At 42.4% G+C, this 16,200-nt stretch overlaps 1 protein-coding gene across 7 annotated transcripts in view; it reads right to left on the bottom strand.

Moving 5' to 3' along the window:
• The window catches only part of Cpeb2 (cytoplasmic polyadenylation element binding protein 2), a 71,864-nt gene extending 61,000 nt beyond the window's left edge, over nucleotides 1-10,864 (bottom strand). For 2 of the 7 annotated variants that reach the window (XM_027943016.2, XM_027943023.2), the window contains exons 1-3: nucleotides 9,031-10,864; nucleotides 6,610-6,891; nucleotides 5,743-5,832 (exon numbers count right to left, since the gene is read on the bottom strand). In XM_027943016.2, coding sequence (XP_027798817.2) covers nucleotides 5,743-5,832; nucleotides 6,610-6,891; nucleotides 9,031-10,686 — 2,028 coding nt within the window. In that variant the 5' untranslated portion in view covers nucleotides 10,687-10,864. Of the gene's footprint in view, nucleotides 1-5,742; nucleotides 5,833-6,600; nucleotides 6,892-8,475; nucleotides 8,514-9,030 lie in introns of those variants that run through there. The other 5 variants (XM_027943029.2, XM_027943045.2, XM_027943036.2 and 2 more) reach the window with 3 other exon arrangements.
• Between the last annotated feature and the right edge of the window lie 5,336 nt (nucleotides 10,865-16,200).

Here is a 16,200-nt window from a genome sequence, read left to right as displayed (position 1 = left end):
AAGGTGTGTGGTCTTAATCTAGAGCACTGTAAAATTACTGAAATAATTCCACATACATTGTCAATGGGACATTAACAAAATTTAAGGCAACAAAGTGAAAATGCTTAAGCAACCACTACGTGATCAACTCTAATAGTTGTCACTAAAAAAGTTGATATATTAATAACTTTAGCTTGAAACTTATATCCAAACAAAATAGTGAAATGCCCACTTATTACATGATCCCTTATTTCCATTTTTATCTGAAGTCTTTGAATATGAACCAAATGCCCACTTTAGGAAAATAAACAGCAAAGCTGTTTTAAAATTATTAGTTTATACTTTATTAAGCATCAGCTACATCCCATATCATTTTATAGCCTAGAGTAAGCAAATAAGTCATGGCATCTCAAAATCACCTTTTAAATTTAATGAAGTTTAGAGGTTCCTATGCAAAAGATAGAGAAAATCCCATTAAGTAAACTGAGGATTAAAATCTGACTTCTGGAAAACCAGGAAGAAATCTGGCTATAAAACAAATATGTTTAAAAATAAAATAAAATTTAAAAATAAATATATTATTTTAAAATAAGGCTATTAAAATATTTGTATTCATGCAAAAACCATTAGTTAAAATAAAAAGCTCTGATGTAGGTTTAAAGGAACCATGAATATACCAATACTTATATTTAATAATAAATATGGACAATTATAGCAATGGGACTTCCATTTATTATGATTATTTAAAAACTGCCAAAATACTTAATAAAAATAAAAATCTTCAAGGAAAAGTTTATACCCAACCTATTTTAAAATATGCAAATTACCTGGCAAGGAATCAATTAAATGAGGTTTTAGAAACTGATTGTAAACTCAATCCTACAATAACAAACAGCAAAAATACTAAAACATACTGATGAAAAAGTACCTCTTGTAGTCTAATAGTTATTTTATCATTTTTAATATTTTTATTTAGGTATTAGCCATAGCACTTATTGGACCATCAATGAATTCCTAGGCTGGAAAACTCAGAAAAGAACTAAGTAATCCTGATGTTGAAGATGACCCAAGAAAGAATTACAAATACTAAAATCAAGGCGGTCCAAGTATGACATTAGATTGGCATGACAAAGGAACTCAAACTTAATTCAAAGGGAACTTTTGATGTAATATTTTCTTTTGCTTTGATATATTCAAAACTCTATTATTTCAAAAAAAGTAGCCAAGTAGAAACTTTTCCTCTTGAAAATGAAGTATTCTCCCAAAGAAAAAGGAGATGAACATAGAAAAACCCTACAGCCTTTTATCTACTGATAGGACAGATATCTAAATATACATTATTCTGTACAGCAGAAAGATGAGCTATTATTATATTTTCAATATTTGTGTTTCTATATACTTTAATTAGAAAAACAAAGTTGTGCTAATGCTTTCCCCAATTTTAAGTATACATTTATTATACATTCCTAATTACACAATGCTAGTGAACCATACAGAATTAGTGGTAGATGACCTTCTACACTGCTTTACCACACCATGTAGCATGCAGTCTCATAAACTCTCATCATTTTCAGTTGTTCCACACAGATGCTTCATTCATCTAACTAGGCTCTTATTTTCTCAAAGGCAAGAATAGTTATTTTTCCTCCATCTATCCCAAGTGTAATTAAGACACTAGTACAAGCACAATGAACATAATATTTCTTGAACTAACTTTATTTACTCTGAACCTCACTCAACAAAGTGAATTTCAATAAAGTACTGTGGTAGTCACTCTGAAAAATAAAAATATTTTTTGAAAATTTTAAAAGGCCAAACTCTACTGAACTTATTCTAGTACCAACAAGGATCAAAAAAATTAGTAAAACAAATGTACAATCAATCAAAATACATTCTGCTCTCATATATACCTAATTAGAATAAATAAATTTTAAAAAAAGAAACAACCCAACTTTGGATATTAGAGAAAAATAATTTTAAAAGAATGCTGAACATAATGGAAAGTGTTTTAATATAATAGTAAGTGGAAAACTAGATTTACCAATGTGTGTCAACTCATAAAACTGCTAAATCACATAAAAAGCACAAAGGAAATTAAAAATATTGACATTAAAAATTAGTAAAACAAGTAAGAAAATATTGCAAGTACAATAAAAGATTAAACACAGGATAAGAAACATTAAAAAGCAAGCATCTATTACCTAAGCACATATATAAGAGCCCATTCTCTTTCATATTCAATCAATATGTGAGTATGAACACCTGTGCCCTAATCACAACTTTATTTTTAATTAATTTTTTAATTTATATATGACAACAGGATGCATTACAATTCTTATTACACATATAGAGCACAATTTTTCATATCTCTGGTTGTACACATAGTATATTCACACCAATTCGTGTCTTCATACATGTATTTTGGATAATAATGTCCATCACATTCCACCATCATTTCTAACCTCATGCCCTCTCCCTTCCCTTCCCACCCCTCTGCCCTTTATCTAGAGCTCAGTGGTTCCTTCAACAGAGAATCTACAACCAAATTACAACTTAAAGAATGCTTTCTTAGATGAAATACTAAACTTGGTGTGCAGTTACATACTGATTTTCATAAAGGTGAACAAAGAGTCACATAATTTATTTTTCTGAGAAAAAACTCCAAATTGTGACATCACAATATTATTATATCTTCAGTATTAAATATTGGTCAAAAATTCCAATTAATTCAAATTTATTTATGTGACATAGAGGAAAAATGCAGAATTGATAATCTCCAGAGTTAAGAAACAGGCTAGGGAACAGGCCAACATGCCTTTATAGGCTTCATAGAATTACAATTGCAAGATAGTGCTTTGTTTACTGTGATATGCCATATATAAACTTGTAAGTAATAAAAAACCTCAGTTAAAAGGATATTTACTTTGTGGCTTAAAATGTCCAAGTATTATTGAATAAATATAGTATAACATTAACTTCTACTTGGAAATTCCATTTTAAAATAATTTAGAAATGTGATTTATAATTCTAAATTATAATTTAGAAATGTGATTTCCTGCAAGAGTAACTATAGTTAAGAAATTCTTAGCCCAAAAGAATTCCCAGAAATATGTAGTAAACATTTTAAAATTAATGTGTGTAACTATTTACATTTGCTTTCTAAAAAGTTTTAAATCTGAAGCTTTTTCATTAAAAAATCTTAAGACCAACCCACAAAATTTTACTTACTAATAAATAAAATCAACTTATGAAACTTTTTTTCAATTTATTGAATTTAATATGTTCAGATCTTGATGTAAGTAAGGTCTGAAGTGTTCAACTACAAGAATTAAGACTTAAGTTCTATATTTTAATATATTCACTTTATCAGGTTAAGTTTGAAGAAATTAAAAGTTGTTTTATAATAACGTACTTTTAACAAAAAATGTTATATTAAGACATATATGACAAAAAGTAATAAATGAAAATACTCTCCCCAGATATTTAAGTGATGAAGCATATTCCATGATTTTAATTTTGAAAAACAAATAAGAACCACTCAATATTTTAAAATGCCAATTCCAGTTTGTAGCTGCAGCAGTTTTTTTTTCCTAAATATTTTTTTTTGTTGTAGACAGACACAATACTTTTATTTTATTTATTTATTTTTATGTGGTGCTGAGGATCGAACCCAGCGCCTCACACATGCTAAGCAAATGCTCTACCAACTGAGCTACAGCCCCAGTCCATGCAGAAGTATTTTTAAGAACCTCAACTTCAAATACCTCAACCTTTTATGGAAAGATGGAAACACAGAACAAATTAAGTATAAAACGGACCCTTCCAGTATGAAATGAGACAACATTGCTTTTAAGACTCACAGAAAGGTCATATGCTACCACCGCCGCCATAGACAAATGCCTTAGACCCTTCCCAGCAAGAACCTAAGACTCTCATTCTAAAAATAAAGGCCAGGGTTTGGGGTGAGGAAGCAAGGAGAAAAAGAAATGGCAAAACAGATCAAAGAATGTATAAGAGCTGGCTGAAAAGGCTTCATATGGCCTAGTTCAAGGTCCTCCTTTTATAGATAAGGCATCTATGACCCAGAGACATGAAAACCCATAAACTGTTATATTTAATGTCGTAACGATTTTGAGGAAGAGGAAGACAACCCAGGTTTCAGACCTCCTTTCCTTTCAGTTGAGTTTAATTTCCACTATCTTCTTTTTTTCCCACGGTCTTCAGCTTCATCATATCACACTTCTGAGTCCATGTGGGATACTAATATCTCAGCAGTTTGCCAAAAGAATATATATATATATGTAATACTAAATTCCTGTCTCCTAAAATGAACTTACCTAAAGCCCCAGGTTATAAAACTGGTAAAAGCAGAGTGGCTTAGACTGAAGTCTAAGTGGAGGGACATAGCCTTTGTCCTGTGGCAGTCCCAGAGTCCAGTTTAAAGAATGTCCTTTTGTTATCACCTCTATCTACTGTCTAGCCCCATCCTATCAAAGAAAACCATTCCAATAAACTAATTTCTCAACCTTTGCCTCTGCCTGCAAGGACCCTTTCTACCATATGCGTATTCTACTGCTTCTGCACATACACTTAGAATAATTGTGTCTATTCCTAAGAATATTTCCAAAATAATATTTTTAATTTTCCTAATATACCATCGCATAAGCATTTAGTATTCCATTTGAACAATAGAAAAGTGCTACCATAAAAATGTCACTAATATAGATTAACTAGGCCAGAGTGAAGAAGAAATAGGAATAGATGGATAGCTAATATTAATGAGTAAATTAATTGTAAATTACATCGGATAACTATTTCGGAGCACAGATCCTTACAGAACAACTTTTATATACAGACAGGACCTGTCTTAAACAACTGCTAATGATTGATTATTGAAGTTAGTGCTAATCCTTAGATTAAAATGCTATTTACAAATATATTATTAATCTGCTTATACAGTCCTTACTCAAAGTCATCTCTTGATAAATTAACTGAGGAAGAGCCTTAGCTAAGGATAAAATAGCTCCATTCACTTAACTCACATAATGTCATATCTAACCTCAATCAAACTTGGGCTCTGTGAAAAAGAATCCTCATATGTAAGGAGGGAGCTTTCTATGTCTTGTAATAATCCTCATCACCTGCTACCCAGTATACGTACAAATTCACACTGCAGGAGGAAAGACAGCATTCTGTAACCACTTGAAGGATATAAGAACAGTAATAAAATTTAGAATAAATAACTATACCATAAAGTTTATTTTTATGAAAGTAAAAAACTGAATTAAGACAGGGCCTTTTCGGAAATATATCTCAATAATATATTTCAAATATGAAATCTCTATATCAGGTTTCAGAACAAAAAATTACTGGAAATTTTTGTAAAACATAAAATATAAAGCTGGATGTTAAGTAAATATGAGATTTTGTACCTAGCTGCAAATAATCCTGAAAGGACATAAAATCTGTTTAGTTTGACTGATGTTTAAAGTCAGGTGCTCTTGAGTATATAATTAACTTCTTTCATTCAGAAACAAATTTTATTACGCCTTAGAAATATAAAATGATTACAAATCTTTTATATATAAAGATGAATATTCTATATTAAATAGTAAATCAAGGTGATCTTTAAAAGTAAATTGCTTTAATGCCCTGTAACATATGCTTAAATAGGCATATTTGAAAAGTAATGATAAATCCTACTCATAATGTAAATACTAAACTCGACTCAAAATCCTGAAAAATATACACTGTGCAGCCTACCTGGTCTATTCTGGATGTTCCGGCTGCAGTGCACCAACTATCTTGGAGTGAATCTGAGCCCCAAGCTGGCAACTGCAAACTAGATCTCACCTTCAATAGCATAGAAGTTTTCATCAGAAATGAGCAATTTTCTTCCCCATATCCGCCCCCTCCCCAAAAAAAAAGGAAAAAAAAAAAAGAAACAAAAAACAATCAAAAGTTCTTTCTCTTAAATCTTTGTTAAATTCTCTAAAGATTTTAGGGAAAATAAAATCTTATTTGAAATAGCCATAATGAACTTCAACAAAATATTCAACAAAAAAATGATAAACAAAAAAATTTTAGCTTGGAAAAACAACTTGTTTATCACTATAACTATTAGGCCATACTTTGGAAAATGCAGTCACTGGATAAGTGAAGACAAATTTGAATTAGATGTAATACTCTTGATATTATTTTGCCATAATTAAAGCTGTATTCAATGTATTCTAATATCCAGACAGCTCATTATAGACAAATCTATGAATCACTACAGTTCCAGAACTTTTTAGGTTCACTATGTTATAGGAGAAACAAAATTTGATTATACAATAATATATTTACTTATTTTAAAAGAACTGCCAATTAAAAGCTTCAATCAGTATTTAAGAAAAATGAGATTTTTCTACATTTTAAGCAGCTTATTTTCCATTGTGTGCTTAGAGAATGTTTTACATTCTCAATTTTCTCTATGTATCTCTCCATCTAACTATATGCTTAAAAGCTAGGACTTTATTTTTTTTTCCATTTACTAATTTTACTATACACTACAACTGCTGCTGCCACCCAACTTCCTATTTTGAAAGATTAACATTAGAAATAATAAGACCAATTACATACCATTCTTACCTGTAAGGGTAAGAGTGTATTACTATTGTTGTCTGTTCTGAACACATTATCTTCAATCCAAGATTTTGGAGTCAGTGATGGAGTAGAGCGAGTAAATTTCGGTGGTGCTATGACATTACCAGAGAATGGTTTCTTCAATGGAGATATCTGATTCATGGTTCCTGGAATTCCCATGTTTCCAGTTCTACGATGATCTCTGCCATGCACTGCTCCCCAGGACATGCTTCCAGTGCCCCAGCCACTGCTCTGGTGGTTGCTCCAAGGCGATTGTTTCAGAAGAGGCTAGGGAAGATATATCTCTATTTAAATTATAGGCTTTAAAAAGCTTGTAATTCAAGTTTAAATTTTAGACCTTAGCCAGGAATTTATGATCATAAAAAATGAAATATATAAAACTGAAAAATATAGTTTAAATAGCTTACAAAAAGCAATAAATTTGAAATCTTACTATATAAAATCATACTTATTACATGGTGGGCAAGTTTTTGCCATTTTACCTATTATAAATATTTCAAAACCATTACTCAAATAGAACCATGAACTTATTTTTTTCCTTTTAGAGAACTGTATGCATGACAAAGATGAAGAAAAAATTTTTACTTTTAAATTAACTTTGAATTGAACTTTGAATATTCTTAAAGATAGAGCCTACATCGTAATCCTAAAGGAACCATATTCTGCTAGGTCTTTCTTAATTAAGTGGTCTTTCTTAATTAAAATATCCCAGTTATGAGTGAAATTTGCATACCAAAACAAGGTATATTACTACAAAAGTAGCTAATGATAAAGTTTAGAATTATTACACTGTTCTATGAATTAAAAATCTTTGGGGATGGTGCAGTAGAGGAAATGTGTGTTTTGTTGTTGTTGTTGTTTTGCATTGTGTACTCAACTTTTAAGGTATCTAGCTCCAGTTGTTGCAGTTTCTTTTAAAGTGTTATTTCACTTAAATATCCATAAATTGTTAAGCAATTATCTGATGTTACCCATAGGTGGATCCACTGAGATATGTTGCCATAAGCAATGATAGACTTTAATTATTCTTAATAATCTTAATACAAGTCTCCATTAAGTTCATTCATTTTCAAGAGTAAATTATTCTAGTTTAGAACCTACGACAAGAAAAGTTAAGTCATCAGATAGAAAATTCACTGCAAGTCTAAAAGCAGTTTGTGCGTGAGTATGAGTTGCTAGCAATTCTACTATAAAAATAAGCTAATATTCTCACATTTTTGTGCTAACATTCAGCCAATGGAAATGTGGACCGTGCAGTTACTAAAAATCAGTAAATATGGTGATACCCTTACTGCTTCTCACAAGACAATTTTAAACACCGCTGACCTACAGTACCTTTAAAAATATCTTAAATGCTAATGTAATCATGAACATATACCACTCTCCCTCCACAGTTCAGAAAGGGGCTGTGGACAAATCACTTCATGTATGAGGCCTTCCTTCGCTTACTAAATGATTCAAAGTTCTCTTCTAAAATTCCACACGAAAGCTGTGTGACCTCTTACACTCCGTGGCGAGCCTGTGTTTTGGTCTAAGAGCAGATTACAGTTAAGTATGGATCATGGTGTAACTTCTGCTAGTGTTCCACACCACGACTTTAAGAACACAATTACACATGGCTGTGACAACCTTTCAGTTAAAAAATGAAGAACCCGAGGCACAAAAGATAGCTGCTCAAAATTGGGTAAATCATGGAAAAGTATAATATTCCGAAATTCCGTATTTTCAATCCCAAAGGCCACATTCTTTCTCTGCCAGGAACCAGAGATTCAACAAGAACTGTTAACTGTTACTTGGGTCAATTTAGATAAACTGTCAACTGTTACTTCGGTTAATTTAGATAGTATTCACCCTTGAAAACTTTGGCAATGAAGAAAGTTAGGTCGGCGCCGCTTAAGGTCACGCTCTGCTTCTGTCAGTCCCTGACCGCGAAACCGACTGGGAGGACGGTAACAAACGCTGCCCAGACTCAAAGCCGAACCGCTCCTCCGTGACGCGGCACCCGGCGCCGCCCGGCAGTACTGCGGGGACCACGGCGGGGCGTGCGGTCGGGGTCGCCACGCGGAGCGCGGTCCCCGCGGCGCCTAGGTGGGCACACCCGGCTGCCCCGCAGGCGCCCGAGCCCGCAACCCGCCGCCAGGAAAGGCTGTCCGCCCTGCGTTCGCCGACGGCCGGGAGCCGGGCGGCGCGCCCGGTGCGGGGCACCTTCCTCCGCCCGCCGCCATCCCACCCGGGCCCTGGCCCTGCCGCCCGGGCGTTCGAGGGGGCGTCCGCCGGCCGCCGCCCCGGCGCGAACCCGGCCCGCAGCCCGCCGCCGCCCGCCGGCGCTGTCACCGCGGCGCGGCCTCCCCCCATTCCCGTTCCCGCTCGGCGACCGAGCGGCCTCTCCGCCGCCGCCCGCCGTACCTGGTGGTGGTTGTACGAGTTCCTCTGTTGCAGGAAGGCGGCGGCCGCCGCCTGGTGCTGCTGCTGGAGCTGCGGGCTGACGGGCGACCTCCGGCTCTGCGGCTGCTGCGGCGCCGCGGGCGGCGGGGGCTGCTGCTGAGGTAAATTCATGGCGGGCGGCGGCGGGGGCACGGCGGTCGCCGAGAAGGGGCCGCCGAAACCGCCACCGCCGCCACCGCCGCCGCTCGCCGGCACGCTGAGCCCCGCGCAGCCGTGCGGCGACACGGGCGAGAAGCTTGGGAAGAAGGCCGGGTTCATGGACGACGGGAGCCCGGGGTAGAAGCCGTTCTCCGAGTCGGGGCTGGGCGGCGGCATGGCGCTGAGCGAGCCGCCGCCGCCGCCCGGGGTGGTGGCCGAGGAGCCGGGCGCCTGCGGCTGCTGCTGGGGCGGCTGTTGGGGCGGCGGCGGCGGCGGCGGCTGGGGCGCCGGAGGCTGCTGGGGCTGGGGCGGCGGCGACGCGGTCTGCACCGACCAGGGGGTGCCGAAGCCGGGCAGCGGCGGCGGCGACGCGGAGCCGCCTCCCCCTCCGCCACCGGGGGGCCCCCCGCCCCCGCCGCCGCCCGGGTGCGGAAGGTCTGGGCTCTGCAGGCTGCTGAAGGCGCCCGCGCCGAGCGCCCCGCCGGGCAGGAGGTTACTAGGACTGTTGAGCAGAGGGTGGTTGGGGGACTCCATGGAGCCCGGCGCGGGGTTCACCGGCGGCGTCGAGGAGACCAAGCCCGCATTGGGGGGCTCGGCGGCGCTGCCCTCGCCCGCGGCCGGGTTCTTGCGAGGGCTGCCCGCGCCTCCGTGGCGGCGCCGCTGGGCTGCGGGCGGCGAGGGCTGGAGCTGCGGGAGCGGGGGCAGGTCGGCCGGGCGCTGCCGCGGAGTGAAGTCCTGCGGCGGGAGGTGCCGCGGATGCGGGAGGCTGAACTGCTGTGGCTGCTGCGGCTGCTGGCGCTGGGCGAGCTTCGCCGGCTGGAGGAGCGTGCCGGGCGGCGGCGGCGGAGGCGGGCTGAACTGGCCCGGGCAGTGGAGCGGCGGCGGCTTCGAGTCCGGAGGGTGGGGATGGTGGGGAGGGCTGAACTCTTTCCTCTTCTGGCTGCTCAGCTGCTGCTGCTGCCGCTTACTGAAGTCCTGCGGGGAGGAGGTGCGGCAGCAGCAGCAGCAGGAGGAGGCGGAGGAGGAGGAGGGGTGGTGCAGACTCGGTTTGAAGTCCTGGGAGGGGAGGAGGTGGGTCACACCCGCGTTCGTGCCGCCGCCGGGGTGGTGGTTGGGGAGTTTCTCCGCGGCCGCCGCCCCCGAGAGTGGCCGCGCCGGCTGCTGTGTCAGCCCCAGTAGCAGCTCATCCTGCATGGTCTGCTGATGCGCCAGGAACGGGGAGGAAGAGGAAGCGGCGGCGGCCGAGCTGCCCGCGCCGCCGCCTAGGGGGCTGGAGAAGGGGGAGGCGGCCTCGGAAAAGCCGGTGACAGGCAACGGCGGCGGCGAGAGCGGGCCGAAGGGTGTGGCGGAGGGCAGCGGGGAGGTGGCCGCTGCAGGACCCGCGGGGTGGGGACGGTACGCCCCGCCGCCAAACGGGGACCCCGGGCTGCTGCTGCGGAGCGGGACGGTCTGCAACACCCCAAACCCGAAGTCCCTCATCTATCAGGCAGGCGACAGCGGGAGGAGACGCGCCCCGTCCCCTACCCCGCCAAGGAAGCCGCCGGCGGTGGGGCGGCGCGGCCGTGGTGGAAGGAGGGGAGTCAGTGAGAGAGGGACACTGTGACTGAGCCGGGGCTCCGACTTGGGCCCCGCCGCCCCTCGCGGCGGTCACCGCCGCCTCCCGAGACCCGCTCGGGCGCCGCCGCCGCCGCCGCCCTCTCCGCTTAAGAACCCCGGAACGTGCGTCAGCGCCACCTCACAATCGCGCCGCCCCCCGCGGTGCGTCCCGGCACGCGCGGGCGCGAGGCCGCCGCGCCCCCGCCGCCCCGCCCCCGCCGCCCCGCCCCCGCCCCGCCCATCATTAACATGCGGCTCGGCTAGCCGGCGCGCGCTCGCGCTCCCGGGAGGGCGAGCGGCGCGGGAGCGAGCGGCGCGACCCCTCGCTCAGCGGAAGAAGCAGAGGCCGGTTGGGGCGGAGGTGGCCGGCCAACAGGGGTCTCCAGTACTGGGCGCGCGCTGGCATGCGAGCACGCGCGGGCGGCCTGGACGGTTCCTGGGCAACCGCCCCTCCAGGCGCTGGGTCCGCGCAAAGCCCATCAACGTCTCACGCGCCTCCTCCCAGCGCGGCCCTGCCTTCTTCCTGTCACCCTCGTCCCGCCCTTGGTCACGTGAGGACCGGCTTTTCTAGGAGGGGCCGGCGGGCGGGGGAAACTGAGGCCGGGCGCCCGTCCTGCGCGACCCCGCGTGGGAGCGGCGCCCGGTGCCCGCGCGCAACGCAGGCCGGCCGGGGCCAGGTCCCGACGCAGACTCGCGGGTCCGAACTCTGCCCGCAGGAGGGCCGTCTAGCTGTGCGGCCGCCCCGCCGCCCCATGGCATCCGGACTGGGAGCGGTCGGCGTCGCCCTAGAAAGCGCCTTCTGGGTTTGTTTCCATTTTTAGTCGGGCGTGTGGCGTGCTGTCACCGACCTTCCTGCAGCTGCGCGAAGGTGTTTTCTGCAGGCGAAACCTAAAGCGCTGGAGTCCCGTTCTGTGCACCGAACATTTTCACTTCACTAACGAGAAACAGAGTCTCTGGACCCTGACACAGCTCCGTGTGGTTATTTGCACTCTTACAAGCTTGGAGCGGGTTACGAGGCGAGCTCCCATGGTAACCCTGGGCCCGCTCCAAGTCCTCCTGTTTCATAAAAGCATTCAGTGTGCTGTCATCCGGACCTTGGCGTGCGGGACTCCTCCCCAACACATCCATTCTGGCATTCCCGCCCCATCCCCCAGGGAGACTAATTTAAACATTTCCTAGGCTTTATTAATTTTCAAGGGAGAAAGATTTTTCACATCAGGGTAAGAGGGAGATTCTGACTCAGCAGCAGGCTTGTTGAGGCTTGCAAAATGGAAGGGGGGAGAGAGCTTTCCACCGCAGTGCTCTCTCAGGAGCACTGAAAGGATCGGATCCTGTGTATTTCCCTTCCCATGGAAACATTTTACTTAGGGAAAAGTGGTTGAAGGTGTCCATAAAGAACAGTGATCCATACTACATAAGATATGCAGTTCATATTCTAGTTTCACAATTTTAACTTTTTTGTTGGAGCTTGGAAGTGAAAGTACAGAAAAACTCTAGAAATAAAGACTAATCTCAAAAGCTGTAGAAGATTGATTCGGACTACTTGATTTTGGTTTACAAGTAGACTAAGATTAAATATTTAATGTTGTAAATTAGCATACCCTTATTGATGTAGGCAGATTACAGTTCTATGAATCCTCATTCTCTATTAAATTTGATTTCCACTTCTGTTGAGCAATGCAAATATCTATAAATCAGAATAAACAGTAAAAAGAAAAACATTGCAAGAAGATATGTTTCATGTATAATCTGTATGATATTCTGTATAATGAACTAAGCTTCATATTGTCTTTACAATAGGGAAAAAGTAACTTAAAAAAATTATAAATGGTTCATAAATTGATCAGGTAAAAAGAAAATTGGTTCCAGTTAATCTTAAAATCATTTTTAACAATTGGACAAAGTATAAACTGGAGAAGTATTTTTATTATTCTAAATTACAATATCTAGACAATAACCTGAGCCCATTAAAATTAAAAATATAAATGTCCATTTTTACAACAACTATTGGCATAATCCTAAATATTATTCATTACTGTATTATCCAGGGGAACACGAAGCACTTAGGGCAAGTAAGATCTTAAAAATTGATGCATTTTTTTCAAGTAATGTTGTATTTGATTGGAATCATTGCAGATAAACAACAAATCTCAAAAGATGAGGACAACATAGACATAAATCTTAGCTCAATCACCTAAGTTAATGCAATGCAAAGAAGAGAGAGAGTGTACATTTAAAAGCTAAATGGTGCATTTCTGGGCTATTGTTTGAACAAAACAAGATTTCTTAGTGCTCTGTTACTGGTTTTGTTTTAGGAAATTTAGAGCTATCCTAAATGGGAAAGGGCCATCAAAGTTGGTATTAAATAGTAAGGTCAAACTTCATAGTAAGTACACCAAATTCCTAATCCTAACTGCTATATACTGTGCTCACTAATACATCAAGAGAGTCTTGTGAGGACCCTATTTTTCATAAAGGGAAAAGTTACTTTCTGATATCTAAAGCTTTTAAGCCAGTGAGCCTGCTGTCTGAAATAATAAAAGAGAAAGATTTGCTCTGGTGGGAGTGGGGTAGGGGGAGGGCAGCAAAAGGTTGGTCCGTGATAGGTGCGATCCTTGAGCAGGGTCTGTCCTAAGACCTTATGAGTCTATGTTAGGATTTTTTTTTTATGTGAAAATATGTTAACTTTATGACTTAACTAAGGACCCTTAGTTTATCCCACAGCCCCTTATTCATTTATTCCCACTGTACTGGACAAGCATTTAAAAAAAATAAAAAAAAAAAACTTTTGCTTTTCACACAAATCCACACAGGCTCATATAACTGAAATAAAGCTTTTTTTAAATGCAGTTCTTATCCTTTATACATGCAGTGGACTCCAGTTTTAAATTTCAAATTTACTAAGTTGACCTCAAATCTCAAAGTTGATTTTAGGGACTGTGATTAGGTCATGAGCTGGAAGTAAAAATCAGTGTCCTACAAAACCATCTCACACATTTTGCTCTATCTTGAAACCTCTTGTCACACCTCTCCTGTCCTCACTCTCAGCTGCTGACCTGACTTTTTATTTCCCAGAATTTCCACAGTTACTCTGTATCTGTCTCTGGACATCTGGCCTTCCCTCCTGCTACAATGGATGGCCTGTTCACCCTCCTGTCTAAGGTCAGAATCTTCACTGCTGCATGGGATCTTATCTGCACCTACTCAGAACCAGGCTCTAACAGTTCCCCCTCTTTCTCCTTCAACTTCACCTCTTGGGAAAATACACAAAAGCATATTTTAGCAGTTCCCATCTTTGAAAAGCAAAACCAAATCTTTTGGACCTCCTTTCCCTCTTTGGTCTCCTCTTCTGCTTTCATCTCACCCTGTTTGAATACCTACATAAACATAGACACCTCAAGTTTCACATGTCCAAAACTGAACCCCCCACTTCACTGATCCTCATCCCTCTAGTTTTCCTTGGTCTTTGTCCTCATTCACCACTTCATTATTCTAATTGCTAAGGCCCAAGACCTGAGCAATTGGACTCATCTGTGATTTCTAATCTTCTTGAATCATATCTGAGCCATCAGAGTGTACTTCTTATTCCACTTCTAAACTATACCAGAATCCAAACATTTACCACTCCCGCCATGAGCAGTCCGCTCCAGGCTGTTCTATCTCTCTGGATTGCTACTCTTACCTCCCAACCAGTCTCCACCTCCAATTTTATCCCTCTTCCATCTAATCTGAACATAGCAGCCACAATGGTCCTTTCGAAATGGAATACAGATCTCATCAGTTCCACTGATAAAATACACTTTCTCAGAATGAAAGAATGTTTTCATTAACCAAAAGCTTCTTTCAATATCCCTGCCTCCTCCTATCCCACCATAGAAGGATTACTCACACACCAGGCCAAGTCAGCCTCGGGGGTCTCTGTCTTTACATTTCCTACTTCCTGGGATATTTGTCCCCCAGATACCAGCAGGCTCACTTCATCACCTTTTTCAAATTTTTCTCTGTCACTTATTTTAGGTCTCTGCTCCAGGTCATTTTCTTAGTGATAGTTTACCTGACTGACAGTTTCCCCATTCCAGCCTCCTTGCCCTTCATAGGCTGCTTGATAATGTGACACTTATTAAAATTATTTACCTGTTCTCATTAGACCAAGCCCCATAATGGAAGGTACATTGTCTGTATCACTCATTGCTGTATCCTCAGTGCCTAGAACAATGCCTGGCACACAGAGGCATTAGAATTGTCAAATAATTCACTGAATGAAGGAATCATTGAATTAATGAATAGCAGTTTAGGAACTAATAGCTGTAAGTATGCAGTGGTAATGTAAGTGTCTGTTTACCAATTGCTCATTTGCTGGCAGGAGCTAAGCAAACACCACACCAATGCTCCTAGAACTCATAATAAGCAAGCCAAGGTTATTCCAGGAATCTATAGGATGAGTGAGCAAAGACAGATTGTAAGAGTGGAGAAGTGATAAGGCTCGACTCCCTGGGGGCAAGACTCCTGTCTCAGGAGCCTAGTGCTGGGATTCCAAGCTCCAGAAACTGGTATATTAAGGAAAGAGATGGAGACACAGGGGTTTATTCCAGGAGGTTGAGCCAAAAAAGGAGTCAAGACAGGCTCATGGACACAGACTGGCCAGGAAACATAGCAAAAAGGCTGACTATATCCTTTGCTGTTTTCATATTATGGCAGACACTGTAAAGGTGACTGACCCAACAGAGAGACAGGGTTGAGTCTTTATTTTACTTATTTACTTAGCTTTTCAGTACAGGAGATGGAACTCAAGACCTCCTGCATGCTAGGCAAGCACTCTACCACTGGCCTATATCTTCAGTCTTTTTTTTTTTTTTTTTCCTATTTTTGTTGTTGTTGTTTGAGATGGTTTAATTAAGTTGCCCAGGCTAACCTAGAACTTGTCCTTCTGTCTCAACCTTCCAAGTAGCTTGGATTACTAGCATGACTATGTTGGGTCTTCTTCAGATAGGTGGCACTTAATCCTGATTTTGGGATTTGGGAGGAAGAGAATAGAAATTGAGATTCATACTGACAGCCGCACAGCGGAGTTGTGTCAGCACAGCACCCCAGAATAACACTCTTCCCAGTTATTTCTGGTTTCTACTTTTCTAAACCTTCCTTCAGTATCTCTGCATCACGGCCCTCCTTTTAACATACCCTGACACTGTGGAGTCCCTTGGCTTACATTCTTGGTCTCCTCTATCCCCGCATGTTCTTCCTAGGTGACCTTCACTATATCATGTTTTCAAATATCGTCCAAACCCATCTGTCTAACCCTGAGGTCCAAATCATATTTCCACCTGTCTCTTAAACTGTGTGACCTGGTGTCTCTCAGACACACCATAGGTGTCCATACCTGCAGTAACATCCTCCCCC

This window comes from Marmota flaviventris, chromosome 7 (assembly GCF_047511675.1).
Source record: "Marmota flaviventris isolate mMarFla1 chromosome 7, mMarFla1.hap1, whole genome shotgun sequence".
NCBI lineage: Eukaryota > Metazoa > Chordata > Mammalia > Rodentia > Sciuridae > Marmota > Marmota flaviventris.
The sequence above is the reverse complement of the archived record's forward strand: the minus strand, read 5'-3'. Positions and strand labels throughout refer to the sequence as shown.